The sequence below is a fragment of the Rattus rattus genome, chromosome 13, assembly GCF_011064425.1.
Source record: "Rattus rattus isolate New Zealand chromosome 13, Rrattus_CSIRO_v1, whole genome shotgun sequence".
In the NCBI taxonomy this organism is placed as follows: Eukaryota; Metazoa; Chordata; class Mammalia; order Rodentia; family Muridae; genus Rattus; species Rattus rattus.
The window spans coordinates 5047672-5071014 of record NC_046166.1 but is presented as its reverse complement, the minus strand read 5'-3'; the positions used below and the strand labels follow the sequence as shown (position 1 = coordinate 5071014).

Genomic DNA, 23343 nt, shown 5'->3' with positions numbered 1-23343 from the left:
CCCTTATGCTAGAATTCTGATCTCTGTTCCACCATTGTTTAAATGAATGGGTCAGACATAGTAGCTAATTCACATGGGAAGGCAATGAATTAACACTGAATTTCTATGATGATTGCTTTTGAATGAATAAGACATGTAAATCTTTTAGACAATTCAGTTCTTTTGTTCTTATTCCATTTGATATAATTATTTCAATTTTTCTTTATGCACCTACATACTTAAAACTTATGCTACATTTTAGCATGTGTTACCTTTTGATGTCAGATGACAACTTTCAGGAGTCTGTTTTCTCTCTCAACCATGTGGGTCCTGGGAATTGAACTCAGTCTTTAGGCTTAACACCAAGTGTCTTGATCCACTGAGCCATCACACTGACCCAAGCTCACATGTTTTTCTACAAATAAGATCGCATTCTATGGAATACCTAAGAATTTGCCTCTGTTCTCTTATTGTAATGAAATGTTTATCTATCTATCTATCTATCTATCTATCTATCTATCTATCTATCTATCTATCTACAAATATAGTTGATGTCAGATGTTTACCCCAACCTCTTTGCTGGCTATAGATTTGTGTTATTCTTCTTCTGTGAAGCCCTCTCCTTTATCTGAGATAGCTGAAGTGGATAGGCTTGTCATAGCCTGGAACACACCAAAGATAGAGTGCCCATGTTTGTGAGGTTGGGCGTGTGCTTGAATGAATAATTTCTACATGTGAAATTGGTACATCAGGAAGAGCTGCATCATTCCTACCACAGTGTCCACCAAGGGGCGTACATCTGCATGTCCTGACAGAGGGCCCCCGCTCGTGGAGATGCCAAGGTGGCTAGTTGTCACGTACGCTGCCTTGAGTTGTGACTCCTGATACCCTGTGCATCTCACTCTTCCTTTCTTGTAGTATTTCCTCCTTCTTCCACCTTGCATATGTGTCTTCATATTATGATATAGGTTTTCCCAAGTTCGTTTAAAATGGTCACTTGCTGGGGTGACCATTTTTAAATGGTTCTACTGGTTGCAGGTGTGTACGTGCATCTATACTCAGAATGCCCTCCCTGCATAAGTGAGCTGTTCTTGCAGAATTCTGCTATCCAAGAGGACAGTCCTTTGGCTGCCTTTGCTGTGTGGTCAGCCTTCCTATGCTTGCCGGGTGGATATTTGAGGAGGCATCTTGAGAAAGTCAAGAATGCAGGCCTTATTTCTAGTATTAGAATTCCTCAGACACAGTAGGGCTTTGTTCAGGCAAAACTAATTTATCATTGCCTTTGGTTTTCAGTGTCATGATTCAGGAAGGCAGGGGGATATTGAAATCATAGGAAAGATGGTTCATGGACATCTGACTCAGCTTTCCATTTTATTAAGTTCATTGTCAAGTGTAGCTTATCTATTATACTGGAAATCTCCTGATCTGGGCCTTTCCAGAGAGTAAACACAAAAGGACAAATAACCACTGGTTTATCTTTGATGGGCAGAATATTGAAAAAAACCTCTGTCTAGAGCTAATGAGTTAACTGACAGAATTCTAAAGAACAGGTGAAACAGAGGGATTTTATGCAGTTGGAGAAAATAATTTGAGGTCAAATTATGACAAGAAAAAGCGTATATTTTTTCCTCATTCCCTTTGAAGTCATTCCCCAAGCCATGCATTAAATGAACAACATTATCATAAAAATGAGGGTGCTAATTCCATATGATGCTGGAAGTTGAGAAATGGTTTTACAAAGATGCCAAGTCAGGCATTAAACGAACACCGCATTAACTGGGCTGATATTGTGAAATCAATTTAAAGGCTTCCTGCAGGCCCTGTTTGTGCAGAACAGTATGGAGGAGAGAATCATTTGCTAGTTCATCCTAGAAATGTCTGATACCCTGTTTCTAATTCATAGCTTTTCCTTAGAACTAATTCTCCAGTACTCAGGCTGCCGTGGCTTTGCATTGCAAAGCAATCGGTGCTGTACGGAGAGGCCTGGGTTGGTGTTGGCTTTCCCTGCTCTTTGGTGCTGTACTGCTAATTAAACCCAGTTGCATTTCTAATTTTGGAAGACACTTTTGTGAGAAAGAAGATCCAGCGATGCCTTGTGTTAGTGAACATATTGTGGGCTCCTCTGCTTCATTCCGTCCTTCCTACATTTTCATCCCAAAGGCCACTTAATTAAAAGTACAGCAGCAAAACTATAAACTCCTTTAATTGAATCTTCTTTGCATCAGCTTCCTACATTCCAGGAACAAGGCAGCATTTTCATATTATGGGCTGTTGGTGGAACTGTTATTTGACATCAGAAAAGGATTTTTTTTTTTTAATTTTTTACTTCAGGGATTTTTTTATCCCCATCTCTGATTTGTGTTGTTTCTCTACATTTTTGACCTCTTGCTTTCCTTGTCGTTGTGATCAGTTGGTTTAATAAACATGGTTGTGCGCTGTTTTGAGTGTTCAGCTGTAGAAGACAAGCATCTGCCTCATTACCCCTGAGATCCTGTGTGTGTGACTGACTGGTAGGGAAGCCCAGGGAAGATGCTCATGGTTTAGTGAGGGAAGGAGGGAGCCTGGGGGGGGAGGGAGAGGAGGGAGGGAGGAGGGAGGGGAGGGGGAGAGAGAGAGAGAGAGAGAGAGAGAGAGAGAGAGAGAGAGAGAGAGAGAGAACAAACGCATCAGTGAAAGAGTCTATGAAAACGTGTCGAATGAGGTGATGACTGGTAGGTATTTGAAGTGATAGAGACATTAGGTGTAAGCTATGGGCTAGGTCAGGAGTGAAAGGAGGATGGAACTTACTGAGAAGGTAAGTACCATTTTCAGGTGTGAGCCTGGTCCTCACTTCAGGAGAGAATTGATAGTGTCTGTGGAGCTCACTGGGATGGGGGAGGGCATGGAGATAACTGGGCCAGAATGGGGCTGGTGCAAAGAATTAGACTGTACTGAGAGAGGCAGACCATACCAGACTAGTCCAGTCGTCTATGTGCGGGGCATCATGTGGAGTTTCAGCTTTTAAAGTGATGTAGGGAGACCTTCTTGGAAGCTTCTTCCCCGCAACTGTGTCTTCCCTCATCCCAGTGTCTAGGCAACCGATGGCCTTATCTAGGTAAGTCTGAAAGCTGCATTGTTCTCCACCAGCATATTGAGCTTCTGACATGAAGCTTGGGTACCTTAGCATCATCCAGAATCCAAATGAGGCCATGGGCCAGCCCTCACGTTGTGCAATGTACAAGCCAACAGAGGATGCGATGCTGACTACATGACCACGTCTTTATTCTCAGATCTCCCCTAAGAGTGCTCTGGCCATTCAAGGACTGAAGTTAAAGCTTGACTTTCCTGTTCTTTCTTTCTGAGAATTGTTCTTTGACTGTGAAAGAGGAGGAAAATGCTTACCGAGAGAGGGCAGAAAAACGGAGACAATGTGTGGTGTTGTGCTTGTTGCCCCCTGGCCGTGAGTTTGATAGTTGATCAAGATGGTGACATAATCTTTCAATAAGAGAGAGGAATGTTAGGACATAGTCTGATATCTGAGGAAGATCATGGTGGCTTGGTTTGAGTTCAGAAGGATCATTTTAGAATGAGAGACATTCACTTTTTAATCATGAAAAAGAAGAGTAGAAATATGAATATGTTCATTTACAACTGATAGGGTCCTGGTGGAGATGGTTATGAGCAAGCTGAGGTGGTATTTATATGTTTGGCACATAGTAGGTTAGTAGTTAGTGCTCAGTGAGAAAATGGGGGAATGAAGACTTCTATGGTAGACACCTTCTTGAGAGCTTCATTCGTCTTCTATTCTTAGAGACCTGGGACTCTGGGAAGGCTCAGCGTGTGGCAGGTTCCTGTCTTGGGCATTTAATTGGCCACTTGTGACCAGTGGTGCATCATTTTGTCTCCCACAAGGACATATACAGTGTTCTTCCAAGGAAACCAAGGGAACATGGCCCCTGCTCCCAAGGGCAGTCTGGTCCCACTACTAGCCCCTCTTCCTTTCTCCTTAGCTCATGTATCAGTCCATCACTGTGTCCACACTGCATTCCCATGCCTACTCCTTTCTCTCCTGCACACTTAGTATGCACATATGGTGGCCTGCCTCATCTTCCTTAGCACCAGGCCCTTGAGCATGCTCATTCATCCTCACTAGGAGCCTCTGGCAGGGCTTGTGACCTCAGCTTCCTCCAACCCAGATCCTGTGACTTATGGAGTGCAATACCTTGTCCAAGTGACTCAGCTTGTATGTAGCAGGGCCAGGGACTATTTGTGTGAACCCAAAGACAAAGCCACAAGGAAATAGGAAGGGAAAAGAAGGCTAACAGTGACTGAGACCTCATAGGTCATATGGAAGGTTCTAAGCTCTAAAGTGGTGGCATTTCCTTAGCATGTGGCTGGGTTGCTGGACTAGATATTCGCAGGGCTCCTTAGGTCTCTGATCTACCAGAGAACTCCCTCAGCATCAGTAGGAAGCCACGTGCCACTTTGGTAGAAGAGAGGGGTGGTTGGAGGCTTCCCGATGGTAGAGTGACTGGCCATGAGAGGAGCTAAAAACAGAGTACCAAAGAGATTACACCTGTGAGGCATCTTTCTCTTGGGGGCACTGACATCTGTTTTGCCAAGTAAGAATGAGTTACTTATGGGCTGTTGAATATACCAAGGCTAGCATGAACTCCATCTTCAGTTATAATCTGATGTGACCCTCTACCACCATTAACTCACAAAACAAAAATCTAGAAAATACTGGAGCTAGGGAAATAGTAGCATGCTTGCTGCTCAAGCACAAAGACCAGATTTCAGATTCCCCAGGTTGTGAAACCTAGGCACACAGCATGCACGTACTTATATATCTCTAACTTCAGTGCTACTAGAGGGAGGAAGAGAGACAGGCAGATCCCTTGAGTTCATTGGCTAGCCAGTCCAGTCAATCAATGATCTCCAAGTTCAGTGAGCCCCTCAATAAGTAAGATAAAGAGTGAAAAGAAGATCACGCTGACCTCTGGCCTCACCATTCACACATACATATGGGCACATGCATACACACGTACACATCCACAAGAACATACATGTAAACATTCCTCCCACATACACACACAATAAAACAGCAGGGGCGTCCAGGGAGCATCTGTAAATGTGTAGCAGATGACAGGTATTCGAATGGAGAGCGGCTGGAGCTTAAGAGACATCCACGTCAGGGTATCCTTTGCAGTCCCTTGGGAGTTTGAGGAGCTTGTGTGGCCAGTGGGCTTTCTCGACTCAGCAGCTGGGCATGTACCTCTCCTCTCTTCATGTGGCCACCTCCATACCCCACAGTGATACAGACCAGATTGCTGGGCCTGGCTCAATCCTGATGTAGTCAGGAGAAATTAGGAAACTGCGAGCTTGGATGATGCCACTAACAAGCTGGCTGGTGTTCAGAGGAGGAGACGCCACTTACTGTGGGTGTCATGTGCTCAGGGACAGTGCGGCCTGGTTCTGATTACTACATATGTACTTCCTTGATGAGGACAAAATTCCCTGGTCTTCTTTGCTTTTAAACCCTTCCCCTAGTTCCTCCCCCAACATCTGCTAGCCTCTGTATTAGCAAAATGCATTCACTGGGATCTGTCAACCCCTCCATCTCCACAGGCCCGCTGTGGCGGTTACCATAAGATGGCTAGGTGTAAGTGGACTCAGTGAGGCTTAGCAGTTGCAGCCACCCAGGGTCCTTAGCAGCACAGGACCTGGTACAGCCATTCAAACTCTAATCTCAGGCTCCACAACCACAGGGGTTACCTTTGAAAGCATGTGTTAGGAGGAGTGTTGGTGGAACTTTTCAAATTACCTGGAAAACAGTGGGCTATGAGCAAGAACAAGGCTGAGGAGATGAGTCAATTGGTAGCATGTGCTTGCCCTTTGAGCCTCAGGACCTGAGTTCAAATTCCCAGATCCATGTGAACCTTGCTATGTAATACACTTTTGTCTTCCCAGTGTTCCTGTAAAAAGACATATGGTAGAGACAGGGGTGTCCCCACAAGCTCGTGTGCCAGCTAGAGTCGGATATAGGTGTGCAGTAATGACTGACAGGATTTTAACCTAGATTAAAAAGGGAGGACACACATGCAAAGTTGTTGTTTGATTTCTACACATGGCTGTAATATGCATGGGCACTTACACACACAGATAGACACACACACACACACACACACACACACACACACATCATAAACACATTATTTTAAAAGGCAAGACCCAAAGCAGGATCCTTAAGAACATTTAGATCTCTGAGTTACATTAGAGCTGAATAAATGTTCAAATGTTGCTTCAACCTGGATTCATCTAATAGCCTGGGGGAAGGCTCCAGAAGGAGGACAAGTAGAGTCTTGGTCCTGCGGTTCAGAGGGCATTGGTGGCAGACCTGTGCTGGCCCCGCCTTCTTGTTCTCTTCTTTGCCTTGTGTTTTTCATCTCTGTCACCTGCTGGCAGTGAAGCAGCCACTGCACCTGGACAAGAGCAGCACCCAGAGGGAGAAGGAAGGAGTAGGTCTATCCAGATGGATTTTCCCTCAGTGACAGAAGTCTGACGAAGACACACAAGAAGTTTTCCGTCTGTCCCATTGACTGCAGTGGTTCTCTAACTCACCCTGGCAACGAAGAGGCCAGTACCTAAGCTAGTACCTAATGGAGCACAGCTGGATAGCTGTGATTGGCTGAGACCACTAATGCTGCAAGGATTTGGTTCTCCTGAATCAAGTCGTTCATCAGTAAGGGAGGTGAAGAAGAAGGGAATGGATGTCTCCATCGGAGCTTCCAGTTTCTCTCCAAAATGCAGGAGAACCTTGGTAAAGACCTTCATGTTGATCTATGTAGGCACTTCCTGAAACCAGAGGTAAAAATTCCCCTCTGGGGGTCAAATGCCATACTCTGTTCATCAACAATGAATGTCAGCAGAGCATACATATCTTAGGGTTTCTAGTGTTGTGAAAAGACACCATGACCAAGGCAACTCTTATAAAGGCAAACATTTAACTGGGGCTGGCTTAAATTTTCAGAGCTTCAATCCATTATCATCATGGTAGGAGACAAGACAGCATTCAGGCAGGCATGGTGCTGGAAATGCTGAGAGTTCTATATCTTGTTCCAAAGGCAACCAAGAGAAGACTATCTCATGGCAGTTAGGAAGAGGGTCTCAAAGCTCACCCCCACAGTGACACACTTCCTCCAGCAAGGCCACGCTATTACAATAAGGCTACACCTTCTAATACTGCAAGTCCCAGGGCCAAGCATATTAAAACCACCACAATATATCTAACTTTTATTTAACATAACAAGAATATGAACAGTATAAACATAGTCCAAAGAACCATCACAAAACGAGCACATTTGTTTAATCTGGCTGACCATCCCTAGAAATAGAAATTACCACAGTTCTCCAAAACCCAAGCCCAGAACTAGTCCCTTTCACTGTTCCTTTAGCAAAAATATCCACTGCCCTTAAAAAGTTGCCCCACAAGGAAAAACAGCCCTGGAGTAGATTCTTCACACTGGAGAGAAGGAATCGGGATGGTACGCATCTCCTTTTTTCCTCTAGACTTCATAAGACAAATGAAGGTTTCCAGATGCATTTCTGAGACCAGAAACAAAGGTTTAAGGGGGGACAGAGGTGAGCCTGACAGGAAGTGAAGGAAGATCCAGGGTGCAGAAGACTTCAAAATCCCAAAACCACATGGCTTCGAGGTCAGACTGTTGGGCATGAAGCTGGACACTGCTCCCTTCTTAGTTACTGATGCTTTTCAGAGAGTTCCCCGCCCCCTCAGTTTCCCTATCTGTAAAGGGTAGGGTATCCGAAGTACTTGAGGCCGAGTGAAACTACAAATGAAGCTTATTCCAAGTCTGGATGGAGGGCTCCGTAGCAACTAACTGCCCAGAGCAGCATCTCACCCCTTAGGCAGCTTCTCTGCCTGCATTGCTATGCATCCACCCGCTGTCATAGCAGCTGCAGGAATATCCTTGCATATACCCACAGTGAGGGTACTAAGCGCATCCTTTATTTCACCCTGTGACTTGCTTGGCTTTCCCACGGTTGTCACTGAGCACAGTCTAAAAGGTCCAGTCCTCAGCCAGATTCTGTTCTAGAGTGGATGTGAGAGATGCTTCTAGTCTCTTCCCGCTGCAGCTCTGGGTGAATGGAACCTGCGATTGCGCTATTCCCATGTGTCTGTATACCCTCTGACTCTTAACTAGTACACTTTGTGGTGCTCATTCAATATTTCCTCTTGGTTGTTTCTCTCCTTTGCAGTATAACGAAGAGCTTCACTACGTGGAACCTTGTCTGAATGGAACACTGGTTCAAGCGGACAGGACCAACAAGGAGGTAGGTGCTTCCTCTGGGCAGGAGCACCAGAGATCTGGGGGCATGCCCCTGTCTCTGTTACTGTGATTATTCATAATAGTTCTATCTTCGTTTGTCAAATCTCCTTGAATGTGCTATGCTCACTGTGACTGTTAGAGCTCACTCCAGGTTTTGCAATGTTTACTGAAAAGCATATATAAAATCATGACAGGAGTAGAATTACGTTTTATTCTGCTCCCTGCTTCTCCTGAATCCATTGGATTGGCTTTGTTTCCCTCTTTCCAACAGCAGACATTGTGTGTGCTCAGTGTCTGACCACAAAGAGAAGATGGTTTTTGATGATATCTCGCTGAAAATTGAATCCACTTCTTATTTCTCTTTTCTCGCTTGTAAAAATGGATGAACTCATCTTTGGGGTATCTTTTGTGATAACTTGTCTCCATTAGTGTAAGCATCACTAGAGAGGGGTGTTCTGTGGACTGCTACATCCTACATGTTCCAAGAAAGGCTTATTCCACAAATTCTGTGGAATAAAGATGTGTTGAAGGAAAACCTTAGGAAATGGGATTGAAGGTTCTATTCAATTGTAAGCCTTCTAGAAAATTCTCTATAGCAGACTTCTATGATGATCCATCTCTTTCCATTGTGGAACTTTTTGATTTGTCAACCCAAATATCATGAGTCCATCTTTCCTCTCCCACAGCACCTGTAACAACTCAGACCAGTAAAGGTTTAGCCCGCAGCCTTGTCATACCTCAAGGGACTCACGGATGCCATGGCCCATGTTATTTTACAAGATTTTATGCAAGATTTTATTTATCTCTTCCTCTGGTGATCAGACTTCTATGAGGGGACAGAGTGTAATGACCAAGGTGGCCTTCTGTGGCACACTGGACAAATTCTACAGAGCAAAGCTCCAGCCCTTATTGGGAAAGAAATTAGTACTATCATAAAGGAAAAAAGGGGAAGAAGCTTTTTGCTTGGTAATCTCTGAGGGAGAAAGCCACAGGATACTGGGGGAGATTCATTCCATCTGGTACACAGAAGAACCAGCTGAGGTTCAGTTTGGGAGACAAAAAAAATCACATACGTGCGCACGTGCGGGCACCCCCCCCATACACGTTTCATGTTTATAAGGACAGAGTAGTTCAAGGAATAAGTGTTTCCTGAAATTTGTATGAAAATGAGGAACCTACAAGTTTCTCTAAGCACTTCCCCTCTGTCCATGTTCTGGATGAGGTGGTCCTCTTTTTTGGACACTCTCAGACAGGTGCAAACAAAGAAAGTTTGCAATTTTAAAGTGAAGGATGTTTAAATGACCAAAGCCATTCTCTGGTAGCTTCAACAAAGAATAGAGAGCATTGTGAAATTTGAAAATATCAAGTCATATTTGGGACTGGGTAAGGAAATGGGCCAGAACTTTGTTAAAATTGTTTTATATTTATATTTATATTTATATTTATATTTATATTTATATTTATATTTATATTTATATTTATATTTATTGAAGGAAAACTAAGGAAATGGGACTGAAGGTTCTATTTGATTATGAGCCTTCTAGAAAATTCCCTATAGCAGACATCTATGATGACACACCTCTTTCCCTTGCGAGACTCTTTGATTTTCCAATACAAATAGTGTGGAAGAGCTATGTATCAATCAGGCTCACTCCCTCCGAAAGCTGAAACTCCGCAGAACTCCAGTATACATGCATACAATGAACCTGAAAAACTATTCAGGAGAAGGCAAACTACACAGGAGCTTTTAGACTTTAAAGTATTGGAAACATCAGTGTAGCAGTGGGTCTCCTGTGAAGTTGGGGGGCAGAAAGAGGGATAGCACTTTCAAGGACTAAATGAAAAGATCAAGTGGAGGTTGGAAAGGAAAGAGAAAAGGAAGCAAGCAGTAGGAAGGTGATGATAAAGGACAGAAATCAATTAAATTAGAGAAGAAAACAATGAAGTCAATGAAACTCAAAACTGCCTCCTTAAGAGTCAGTAAAATTCATAACTTTATGGGAAAAACAACAAAAAATAAGAAAGGGTGAGAGAGGGAGAGGGGGAGGGGGAGGGAGATGGAGAGAGGGAGGAGGGAGAGAAAGAGAGGGAGAGAGAGAGAAAGAGAGAGAAAGAGAGAAAGACAGAGACAGAGAGACAGAGAAAGAGAGAGGAAATCAGGAAATCAGCAATATTGGGAATGGAACAAGAGACATCAGTAGAGGTCCTGTAGCCATTAAGAAAACAATAAAGTGAGCTGGGGAGATTACTTGGTGGTTAAAAGCACTACCTGCTCTTCCAGAGGTCCTGAGTTCAATTCCCAGCAACCACATGGTGGCTCACAACCATCTGTAGTGGGATCTGATTCTAGTGTGTATGAACACACAGCACTCATATACATTAAATAAATAAGTAAATAAATAAATATCGTAAAAGATAATAAAGAAACATCATAGACAGCTTTGAGCTTGTGAATTCAACAACTTACCAAAAGTGGTCTAAATGTACCAAAATCAGACTAATGAAATAGACAGTTTAATAGTTGTGTAACTATCGAGAGAAACCTAGTCGAAAATGTAAAAGCCCTGCCCTCCAAGAAATTTCCAGGTCCAGATGCTTTTACTAGTAATTTGTTCTAAACACTTTTTTTTTCTTTTTTTCGGAGCTGGGGACCGAACCCAGGGCCTTGCGCTTGCTAGGCAAGCGCTCTACCACTGAGCCAAATCCCCAACCCCTTGTACTAAACACTTTAAGAAGGATTTATGCCAATTTTACATAATATCCTTTAAAAAATATAAACAGTATCTTCTAGTTTCAGCTTCTGCATGAAAGCAATTTAGGGAAAGAAATGATTTATTTTGGCTTAAAGAGAGTAGTTCATTATTTAGAGAAGTTGGAGAAGGAACTTCACTGACAGATCCATGCACTCAGGACTACCTGCCCAGAAAATGGTTGCCAACTTACAGTGTGCTGGGCCATCTTACATCACTTAACCATCAAGACTATCTCCCACAAGCAAGCCCATAGGCCAATCTGCTCTGGGCAAACCCTCAATTGAGACTCCCTTCTCTGGTGACTCTAGGCTGTGTCAAGTAGACACTTAGAGCCAGATGAAACATATTGAGATATCACCCTCTCCTTTTTCTCTTAGGGGTTGGGGGGATTTCTCTGGTAAAATAAAATACAGTAGAGCAAAAGAAAACAGTATACTACTCGAATAGGCTTCACTCTGAATACCCAAAATTGTTCTAACACCAGCATCAAATCTATCAATGTCAATAGGCTAATGACAAGAAGATATGTGATATGCTAGCCTAGTGTTTGATAGGGACAAAGCATTTGGTTAAAACCTAAGCCCCACCATATTTTTGTTTGTTTGTTTGTGTTGTTTTGTTTAAAGAACTCCTTAATAAAATGAGATGAGATATTATTTCCTCATGATAAAAAGGCCATTTATAAAAACCACAGTGAACTTGGTAAAAGTTTAACAGCCTGACTTTGTTTAAAACCTTATTCTATCTAACATGTATGAGTGTTTTGTGTGCATGTGTTTCTGTGTATTACATAAGTGCCTAAGGCCCACAAAGACCAGAAAAGGGGCATGAGGTCCCCTGGTGCTGAAGTTACAGATGATTTTGAGCCACCATGTGGGTGCTGGGAACGAAACCCAAGTCCTCTAGAAAACCAGCCAGGACATACAATTCCCAGAACTCAAGTTAAAGTTGAAAAGCCAAGTGTGGTATTGTGTGCACTTTATAATCCCAGCACTTGGGTATCAGAAAGGGGTAGAGCATGGCACTCACTGGCAAGCAGCCTGGCTTGTTTGGCAAGTTCTAGCTCGAGAAGTCTCTGTCACGCACATGCTCTTTCTCTTTAAAGGTTCTCTCTGTCTCTGTCTCTCTCTGGTTCTGTCACAAACAAACAAACAAACAATCAAACAAAACCATGAACAGTACCTGAGGAATGCCAACTAGGGCTGTCCTCTGTGTCCTTCCTCCTTCCTACCAACGGCAGTTGTGGTACAGTTAAGTATGACCTCCATATGGGACAGATTGATTTCTCCTAATCATTTTTTCCTTGTACCTCCCCTTTTGGCTTGTGCGTGTATGCATGTTTGCACACGTGCAGGTACACGGGGTGTGCAGGGAACACAGATGTGACCAGCATCAGTGAATTAGAAGAAGTTATAAAGCAGTTCAGGGAAGGAAGGCTATTCTTGATAATGAAAGACATTGAAGCAATTCAACATCCATTAACAGAGCAAAGGTGACAGTAACCTTGACCTACGCTTTTCAGTTTATGAAAACATGTATATCACATGATTCAACAAGTCAGGCGAAAACCATTTAGTTCTGACAGTCTGTGGACAAACAAGGGTGAAGTGTCAGGATCTAGGGCTAAGCAGGCTTGGCAGGGCAGAAGTTCTTCAGTCCTGTTACCAAAGTACTGGTTGCAGATTGCTTTACAATGGAGAGCAGTCTCCAGATATAAAATGTTTAGGTCCATTGGTATCTTAGATATTTTAAAATGGAGGCGAGCTCTGTCAGTCCATTCAAGCAGGTTTCTGGTTTTGCCGTCAGTACAATGGATGTGGCCATGTACCTGTAGAACTCTTGGCAGCATGGGACACAAACCATTCATTAAAACCAAAGTGTAAATCTATATTTATTGACTTAACTTCAGTTCCTAGGAATGGAAGGCCATGCCCGAGGCCTCAGACCTAATGTCTAGAGCCATACTCTCTCCCTGTCTGTGTCTCCGTGATTCTCCCGTGTGATTCTGATAGGTCAGGGGCCCCATCACTAGGGATGGAGTGGTCAGACAGCTAGCAGTGCAGCTGCCCATACTCGTGGGTATGAGATGGGTCTATGCTGTACAGTCTTGACCATTTTCCACAGGGAAAAGACTGTGCACCCAGGTTAGGGCTGAGAGGGTAGGTGGTTTCTAGAATTGCATGAACAAAGGCATAAGCCGTTTAAGATAAGATTCATTCAAGGTTTTATTATTGTTTTGTTTTATCATTTTAATAGGAGATCTGAAAAACACTGACAGTCAAAGCTTGGGATTCTTTATGGGTTTTGCCCAGTGTATTATATTGTATTATACAAAATGGTAGAAATGTGGCACCTTTAAAATGCTCAAGGTAATCAAAATGGAACGGGGTGAAACTGGGTAGTTTCTGATTGGCATTCCTGGCTAGTCATTTCTGATCCGATGCCCTTGATGGCAGCCTTGAACCTTTTCCCCGTTCTTCTCATGATCGGAGCATGGTCACCTGCATGTCACCTGTGTAGAACTGGCAGTGCAAACATCAATGGCGGTTGTTGACTTCGACCAGCACATTCTGATGCCTTCAGGAATGCTCCCATGCTTCCTGACAAATTCTAGGGGCATTGGGCTGTCTGAGACTGCCCACTTTGTACCATGTGACCTTTCCAGAAGTGGAGCCTGAAGGTTCAGCTACGCAAACAACACGAAGACCTCCTGGAAGACCACATCTAGAATTATGAGGTGGTGTAGCCTTGAACCAGGGGGCCTGAAACTCAGAATACAGTCATTTAAATCAAAACAGCATTTGATAAAATTACTTAAAGAACTGGAGAAAAGGAATGCGGGGATTTTAAAGTCTCTTAAAACAAGGCAAGAAGAGGGAGGAAATGTTGGTTGGCTTTGATCAAAAATGGCTTCCTGTGATTTTTGCATAAAATAAATAGCCGACAGCTCAGCCTCCCTGGACAGGGCTCGGGAGGCTCTCTTAACTGGTTGGTTTCGTCTTTAAAGGTGTGGTTTTCTGTCTGGAGGACATTTGCCTTTGCTGTTTTATATACTAAATAACTGGCTGGTATTTTCTTTAAGGAAAAAGAAACCATGACAAATTGGGTGAGTCTGGAGTTCAAATGTAGAATTCAAACAAGAAAATTCACATTGTAATCTACTTCAGACCTTCTGAACCATTCATCAGCCCTTGAAATGAACCTCCCGTGGTCTCTGCGGGGAGCAGAGGGGGGAGAGGAGGGGGAAAGGAGAGTGATATGGTTTTTCTCTGGTTTTATAATGAAGATGTCCTGAAATCCACCAAATTTCATGGTTCCGTTTAAGATTCATTTGTGAATTGGCCGTTGCAAAATCAGCCAACCTTAGAGACCACGTGACCCCATCTTCTCTGTCAGCCCCCCCACCCCCACATCAGAGGATACAAAAGCTCCTTGACCTAACAAAAGGACCCAGCAGAGTTCCTAGTTTTTCCAGTTTCTTCGGTGGTAGCTGCTAGCGGTGCTAGCGTCTGCTGAAGGGGGTGGCCAGGATGCTGAAACTTCCGGCCTCCCTGGGCTGTAGGAATTCTTACTCGCCAGAGCACTGTAGACCACAGTTTGAGGGTAAGGGGGCGTGTCAGTAAGTGGCCGTTCTGCATATAAATGAACATTGCCTGCTCAAATACCAAAGGACATAAAGTTTGATGAGAGAACAAATGATGTCTTGCTTTCATTAAATTCAAAACGAGTAAAAGATATAAGAATTGCATTGCTTTATAAACAGGAGTGTCTAGAGATAAAAAAGAAAAATTAGTAACAATTTAAGTATAGTTGTATAGAAATTCTAGATCTGATAACTTAATATTCAATGTATATAATTTACTAAAAACAGCAACAAGAATAGAGTGCACACAGAGAGACAGACAGAGAGACAGAGACAGACCGAGAACAACAGTATATTCTTAACAGTAAACTACTATTGTGAAATGGTAGTTTCTGTTTTGTTTGCTTTAAGCTGTAAGAGAGGAGAGGGAGAAAGGAAAGGGGAGAGAAGAGGCTATAATTTAAGAAGTCCATCTGATATACTTCTGCATTATTAGAATACCTTTATATTAAGCACACATTAAGTAATTACACATTATTCAAAGTCATACAAAGATTTAAAGCAAAGTTTTTGTACAACAGTAACTACTGACCCACTCAATTCTCTCCAGGTCTAAGGATGATTTCCAACTTCCAGATCAATTTTACTTTTCTCATGGGACAAATTTTGCTTTTAAAAGTTAAGAGACTTTATTAAGTAAGTTCAGGTAACCTAGTAAAGTGGATTAAATAAAGAGGGGTTTCCATAATACGCAGTACAAGAGAAATCCAGGTTGATGTAACAGCCTTTCAGAGAAGTTAGAAAATGGTGATCTGGAGCTGGTTCTGTGAGAGACTATTCCCAGAAATTCTTCAAATATTACTTTTTATACGTAATTTTCTATTTATATGCATTTGACCAATGCACTTATTTAAAAGTAGCCAAATTGCCATTAGGGGACTGTCTATGTTAGGCTGTGTGTCAATATCTATTTCGCCGAAAACTGTCAGTCTAGGGCAGTTCTGATATTGTGTTTGTCTCTGCTCAGTGTATGGGAATTAATGTGATCTTTTTGTATGAGTCTAGATTAGATGCCAGAAAGCTTCTTGTTAAAGGCTCACTAGTAAATATTTTGGTTTATGTGGCCATAACATCCCTGCTGTAATGACTGGCTTTTATGATTGCAGCAGAGCAGTAACATGGGCAGTAACTAAAGAATGATCCTTGCTGAGTTTCAGGGAAACTTTTTACACAGATGGATAGTAGACAAACATGGCCCATGGATGACAGTTTGCCCATCCTTGGTGTACACCATGAGACTAGAAGTCGTTAGCATATGTGGATTCTTGCATAACTCATCTTCCACCCTTTCTAAATGGAGCACATCAAGTCAGAAGCCTCCTTTCCCTTCACCTCTTAGCAAATGGGGGTTTAAGTGGGGGGATTTCTACCTTGGATGGACTTTCCATCTTGGATAAACTAACCAGTTAATTTATGTAATTGATTTTTAATCTCACTGCTCATCTGTGTTTATCTGGAAGGCAGAACACAAAGAAAGGCATTACACACACATATGCATATATATATATGTGTATATATATATATATATATATGAAATAATAGTGTATCACATAGTATAGATAGAGTACCGTAGGAGTTAGAAAACCTGTTAGATTCTCATGATTACTATCATTACCATTACCAATGTATGCATCATCAGTTCTTGTCCCCAACTTATTTGGTCAGCTCATCAGAAGAATGATTGGAACATGTACATGCTGATTGACATGTGCAAATAAAAATTGTAAATACAGAACACCACCAGTCATACATATCTTAAGAAGCCCAATATCCCACGCCAACGCCTTGCCAAGCAGGTGGGGTTACCTTTCTTACACAATTCAATGTTATCCTGTTCTTCTCCAGTTTTGACAGACGGAGACGTAAAGCCCAATTCTGAATTATGGGCAAACAGTAGGACACGTTTGAAGTTTGAACATGGCATCATGAGAGGTGTTTGTAAGATATTCCTATGGCACTGTGGTATCCACATTAGTAAGAAAGAACATAGCTGTGTGTGTAACAGAAAGAAAGATGTGACATGCGCTCATTACTTGCACCTGGGTGGGAATCTATTGAGCCCTTCATTTTTCAGACTCCTCTGAATGTGGACAGGTTTGCTGAAAGTCCCTTTCTCTTCCTCTTCCCCTACTCTTTCCACTTCCCCCTTCCTCCCTTCGTCACTTCCCCTCCCTTCCCCTCTGTCACTGCCTTCTCTCTTCTCCCACCTTCCTCCCTCTGTGTGTGTGTGTGTGTGTGTGTGTGTGTGTGTGTGTGTGTGTGTGTGAACATACAGAAATGGCTGTCTCACTGCCACCTGGCTGTTAACTGGTAGTTCACTTAAACTTATCAAATTTCTAGCCAAGGATGGACTACGGGACTGTGGAGACGACTCCTTATAGACTATTTTCTGGTCTCCAGGCTTCCGGAGACTATGGCATGATTTTATTTGGGGCAGTCAGTCACTTGATGGCATTCTACACTGACACCCCATCAAACATACGAACTATCCTGTTGTTGCTTCAAATTCTCTGGAGCTTTGGGGAAGGATTAATGAAACTGACCAGACACTACTGAGCAATCCTGATTAAAGCACATGGGCAGATAGATACCAGAGGAAGATACCCAGCATCCTCTCTAGTTCTTTACATTATTCCCTTGAGACAGGGACTCACTGAATCTGGTTTTTGTCATTGTTTGTTTGTTTATGTTTTTGTTTTTTGTGGCTATGCTGACATCCAGCAAGCTCCAGCAATCCTCTTGGTTCTCCCAGAAGTAGAGGTACAGACTCACATAACCAGGTCGAGCTTTTTTGTGTGTCCTCATGATTACACAGAGAACAGTCTTAATCACTGAACTGCCTCCTCAACAGAAATTAGATATTCTTTTTTTAAATAAGGTTTTAAATTAAATGCTTATGTGTATGTGTATGTATATGTGTATGTGTATGGGGGGTATGAACATGTAGGTTATGGGCACCTGTGGCAACAAGAAGAAGGTTCAGGATCTCCTGGAGCTGGAATTACAAGTGGTTGTGAACAGCCTAGTGTGGGTGCTAGGAACTGAACTCAGCTCTTCTGAAAGATCGGCATGTTTTCTGAAGTGTTAATCTATTTCTCTAGCCCCATCTTTAGATATTTTTAATGGAAACATCCACTTACTGGGCTAGAAGGGGCTGTCATTTGACAAGCATTTACCTAATAATAACATTTTACTTTAGACTGTGGCACACTCTCATGTGCATGTACTTGGCCATCACTAAACAAAGCGTTCTCTAGATAAAACAAGGCTACACTCTGGCCCAGTCTGAGGATCACACCAGAGACTTATTAACAGAACTCTGTTTCTATGTAGGGAAGCTCTGGGACTCACATGTCAGTATCTAACATCAGGGGAAAAAGCACTGTCTTACATAAAAATTCATGTTAGTATTTCAGCAATATCACTGTTGGGAAGACAAAGTACTATAACCAGGATGTTCCCCTGTGCATCTTAAAATCCAGACACTGGGCTAAATCAATGCCCTGATTTCTGTGCAGTTATCGCTGTCCTGATTATTGGATTAGACACTGACTAGGAGATCTAGAATGTGTTGGGTTTGAAGTAATGCAGCCCTCCCATGTCCCTCAACTTGGGGTGTGACTCCATAGTTTGCACAGCCTTACAGCCTCTCACTACCCATTTGCTCATCACATCCTTTTGGAAGGAGATCAAGCTCTGGAACTTATTTTATATTAGGCAAACTGAATCCAGGATACCATGCTCAGGAAAAAAAAAAAACAAAAACTTACAGCAAAACAACTCTTAGAAGGATTCATATTAAATTGCATTTTGGGGGGATCAGAAGAGGGTCAAACATTCCACACAGGTACAGTTTCAGTGTCCTGCATTTGGATTAGATGGACCCCCATACAACACAAACTTTTATGGAAGATGACCTCACATGTAGCACATCAACAGGCTGTGTGTGATTAGGCTCTGCCTCCTGTTAAGAGAACCATAGGCATTCACAGACCTCTGGTTTCCTTTCTGTATATTTCATGTGAAAAAGTTACCAAATTAATAATGATACATTTAAAAATCTTGGCAGGCAAAACAATGTGCCTTCTTCCATACGGAGATCCCCCAATCAGGGCTGGAAAGAAGCTTCATGGCCTGTCTTCTAGGTTTAATTACTCTACAGGAGTAAGCCTGTTGAGAAACCTGGTTGAGATGAGCTATGAAAATCACTGGAGGCCTTACCCAGGCACGATTTCACTCTGTTCTGTTCCTCTGGACTGAGTCTGGGTACCAATTCATCTGAACATTAACTTCTCCCCCATCACATGGCACAGGCAAGGTTGGGGGTGTGCAGCATCTCTGCCTCAGCTGTGCTCAACAGAGCCTGGGGAGGACACAGATGCCAGACCCAGATCTGTGTTCTGCAGGCCAGCATCCCTGGCAACCTCATCCAACTGGCCTTGGTACAGCTCCCAAATGTCAGTCCTTTAGCCTCCCCAGACATGTTAGGGTTGGCAGTTTATGCTGAAGGCATTTCCTAGGAAGGGGCCCGTTGTCTTGCCACAGAGATGCCCATGGGATGGGTCGTTTATCACACATCCTAAGAGAGGGATAGCGAGAGACAAATGGCTTACTTGGGTAGGAGTCTGTAAATAGTAGAAACAATGCTAAAGGCATCTATGCATGGTACAGAGGCTCTTTCCCATCTTTACAGAGGGAAGATGGCCTTTTGTTGCGATTTTGTAAAAATATTTGCCCGGAGTTTAGCAGCTTTCTTGGGCATTCGCTTCAGAATCTCACGGGGTTGAGCTGGATTAACCTCATTTAACAGCCGGCTGGGTCTGGAAGGGAACATCCCGCATGGAGCAGCACGCCCTATTCAGAGCTGAATTCTCCTTATCGTTCTACTTAGGGGGCAGAAGCCCAAAGCCTGGCTGTTCCTCAAGGACCCCTTTGGGGTCTAAACACTGTTGCATAAAGGAGGTAATGGGTATGCTGTGATGGGCCCAGAGAGAAAACTCACAAACAAGACCTCATTCTTCTTTCTCAGCAGGGTGATGAGCCTCCTGCTCTCTATTTTCTCGTGGGAGTGTGGTTGGAGGGCGGTGGGAGCTGCAGGCAGGAGAAGCAGGTCTTCCATGGAGCAGTTAGCCGCCAGCAGTTCAGACAGACATCCAGGGTGTGGTAACATGAATAGGAATGGCCCCCATAAACTCACGCGTTTGAAAGCTTGGTCATAAGGAGCCACTAGGGGGTGTGGCCTTGTTGGAGTAGGTGTGGCCTTGTTGGAGGCAGTGGGTCACTTAGGCTTCCAGGTCTAAGAAACTCAAGTAGGGCCAGTGTGCCTCAGTCTCCTTCCACTGCCTGTAGACAGAAATGTTGAACTCTCAGCTCCTTTCCCAGCACCAAGTCTACCTTCATGCTGTCAGGTTTCCTGCCTTGATGATAATGGTTTAGATGCTAAACCTCTAAAACTGGAAACCAGCTCCAATTACTTTTTCTTTATGAGTTGCCATGGTCACGGTGTCTTTTCACAGCAGGAGAAACCCTAACAAAGATAGAACATCTCAGATGTTGCTTCTTCTGAACCTGCGTTTGATCACCCTGCCCCAGTAATCCATTGTGCATGGCTTGTATGTCCAGTGAAATCTAGTGTTTGGTTGGGCTGTGTTTTATGTGGTATCCATATCATGTCCCTGGATTCTTATCTAACAGTGGGCTCCTGGGTAGCTGAGACCTCAAACAGCACATTTTCACTGTAGATGTGTTGCAAAGGGTTCAGCATGGTCGCATTTGATTGTATGTGCTTATATATTTTGACTTAAATTTTATTTTCCGGATTCTCATTCTGATCATCAACGTCATAGATGCTGATAGCATTAGTAGCCTGAACGAGACCTGACCATAGCTCAGGGGGCTTCAAAGAGATTGGGCCAATGAGGCCTTTCTATTATTCCCAGACTCCTATCTAGGTGAGCTATCTTGCCTCACCATCCCACTTGCAGGAAGGGATAGGCTATGCATCCGTATGCCTGACAATGGCCTCTTCCTCAGAAACACCTTCAACATCATCTCCAATCCCAATTTGCCTGGGCCTGAGATTCCCATGATAAAGTGCAGAGCCTTTAAACGTGGAGCTGTTGGGTATTTTTAGCAAGCTTCCTGGGCTGGTGACGGTTTCCTTGCCAGCATATTGTAAGATACCACAGCTCATATTGCCTCATCCCGGCAGCTTTACCTGCAGCTGTGTGAACTCAGGCGTATTATGAGCATAATACTCCAGCCTCTTGGCATTGCTGTCCATCAAGTCTGTAAGAACTGGAATTAAATGACTGACTTTTTTTTTTTAAGTGTTCAAAGTAGTGCTCTTGGGGTCAGGCGCTGTCCTCTAAACATGTTCCTTTGGCCTGATCGCTCATACAAACTAACTTTAAAACTACTACATTGAATGAATTATGGAGAATTCTTTAGCCAGTTGCTGGTTGAAGGGAAACCCTACTCTATGTTGTCACAACCCTAGAAACTGAAGCTAGGCATCCATGAACGCTGGTAAACATTTGTGTAGAAACAGAGACCAAAACTCTGTGATTGGAGACTGCATTTTCTTACCACCCCTGTCTTTATGTAGCCTAACTTAAGCCTTTGTAGACATCAGGGTGGCCACATAATTTTCAGTACTACCACAGTCTGGTTATAGTTAGTGACTACCAAAACACATGTTGAGGCTTAGGTCTTACTTATGAGCACATAAGTCTGAAGAGGGCTGAAGGTCTTTCTAGCGGTACTAGATGTACAGGAATGGTTTACTTGGGTTGTGACACACTCAACTACCTACCTTTCATCTGTCCGTTGGCTTGCTTCTTCACATAAACGAGCCTGAATGCCCTGCCAGGAGCTAAGCAGACAGCATCCATCCTCTTGGATTTCTGAAATCATGAGACAAAATAAATCTCTTTCTTATATGAATTACTCGGGAACTGGTGTTTTACTAGAGCAACAGAACATGGAACAGGTCTAAAACAGAATAGCAGTGCTTCAGATGTTGAAGATATCAGCAGAGCATTGACTAAGAGTAGGACACTTCAGAGTGTGGGACACATGTGACTATACAGGTTGCATGACCAAGAAAGCTAGCCCCAGATTTTCACTGAGTTTTATTAGCTCTGTGTCCCACGCACGACTTCCCGCCGGCAAGAAGCACGCGAGACATAGAAATTCTTACTATGAGTGACTTTATTCCTGTCTATTCCTCTCTCATGGTGGAAGCCCGCCACCCTATTTATCCCCGTGTGTGCACCCCACCTGATTGGCCCTTCTCATGACCTCATCAGTATTGAAATGGGCAAAGACCTGGCATGAAGGCACTCTTGCACATGCAGTTAATCTCCCCATAAGGGGGCCGGCTAGCGGTAAAGGCCAGCGCCATCTTGACTGACCTGGCCTTCCACGTGGGGCGCAGTGGAAGCCAGCGCCATCTAGTGGTGGCGAATGTTATTGCGGCCCTCTACATCTCACCCTTTTAATATATATAATTTTATAGCAGTCATGATCACCCCATCGCGTGCAATGAGGAAACCTCGGCGATGTGCAGGGGCTGATCAAAGGAAATCGCTGAGTCTCTCTCAATCCCAGTGCAAATGGACCCACAGGTCCTTGGGGTGCAGGAGCAGGGAACTCAGATACAGAGTAAATCCTGAGCAAGATAACCAAAAAATTCAGTGAGGCCCTTTGTACAATGGCCACAAGTGCTTGAGTGAATAACGGCCTTGTCACATTACTGTTGAGATCTGAGTTTGTAAACCAACCATGGTATGAATACTGATCCACAGCATAGGGCTGCATCAGAAACCCTCCCGATAAGTAGTGGGCACCTCATTTTTGGTCCTCCTCAGCTGTTGCCACCAATGGCCATTGTCAAGCCACTCCTATAATTAAATTTATGATTTCCAATTGTTATTAACTACTCTAGAAAGTTCACCCATTGTACTTGTCTAACAATAGGGAGGATAACTCAGACACTGCAGACACAATGTCTGCAGCAGTAATAACTGCTACAATAGCTCGAAAGTGTCAAAGGTCTTTTTCAGGACAGTTCAGGATCAGTCATTTTTCTCTGGAACAACCAGCAGACAATGGAACCAATTTCTGAGATCTGCATGAGGCCAGGGGAGTTCTCCAGTCATTGTAGCTTTACACAGGTGGCTTTCTGTGAAGCTACAGTCTGTAAAATGGGCAACACCAGTTACCAGTTAAGGCAGCAGAGTCACCAGGAAATGAAGGACAGGGTAACAGCTGGAATCAGCAAGCAGCGGCAGTGTACAGAGTCTGAGCGTGGAAGGCCACAGTGGGGCCGGGAACACACGCAGCAGTAACACTGACTGCAGCGGCAAGATTTCTGTGATGACAAAAGGTGAAGGGGGATCTTCCGCCTTCCTTTCAGGGCAGAGGAATGACTCTAGGGACCCGAACCACGAGAGCTGAATCTTCATGTAACCAGGATCAGCAAGTCTCAGCAACCACCCAGGCAGCTGGCACACTCTTGTAGCATCCTGTAGAAAAAACACAAACATTCCCTCTTCCCCATATAAAATATCTGGACAGGATCATGTCAATATGTGGATCTCTCTATTTCACCTAGGCAGGGTATGCCTAGTTGTAGGTG

General features: G+C 43.5%; 1 protein-coding gene across 1 annotated transcript in view; it reads left to right on the top strand.

The window, feature by feature from the left end:
• The window catches only part of Cacna2d3 (calcium voltage-gated channel auxiliary subunit alpha2delta 3), an 804703-nt gene that overhangs the window by 368921 nt on the left and 412439 nt on the right, over window positions 1-23343 (top strand). The window contains exon 9 of the mRNA XM_032919383.1: window positions 8236-8310. Within this exon, the coding sequence (XP_032775274.1) occupies window positions 8236-8310 (75 nt within the window). The remainder of the gene's footprint in view (window positions 1-8235; window positions 8311-23343) is intronic.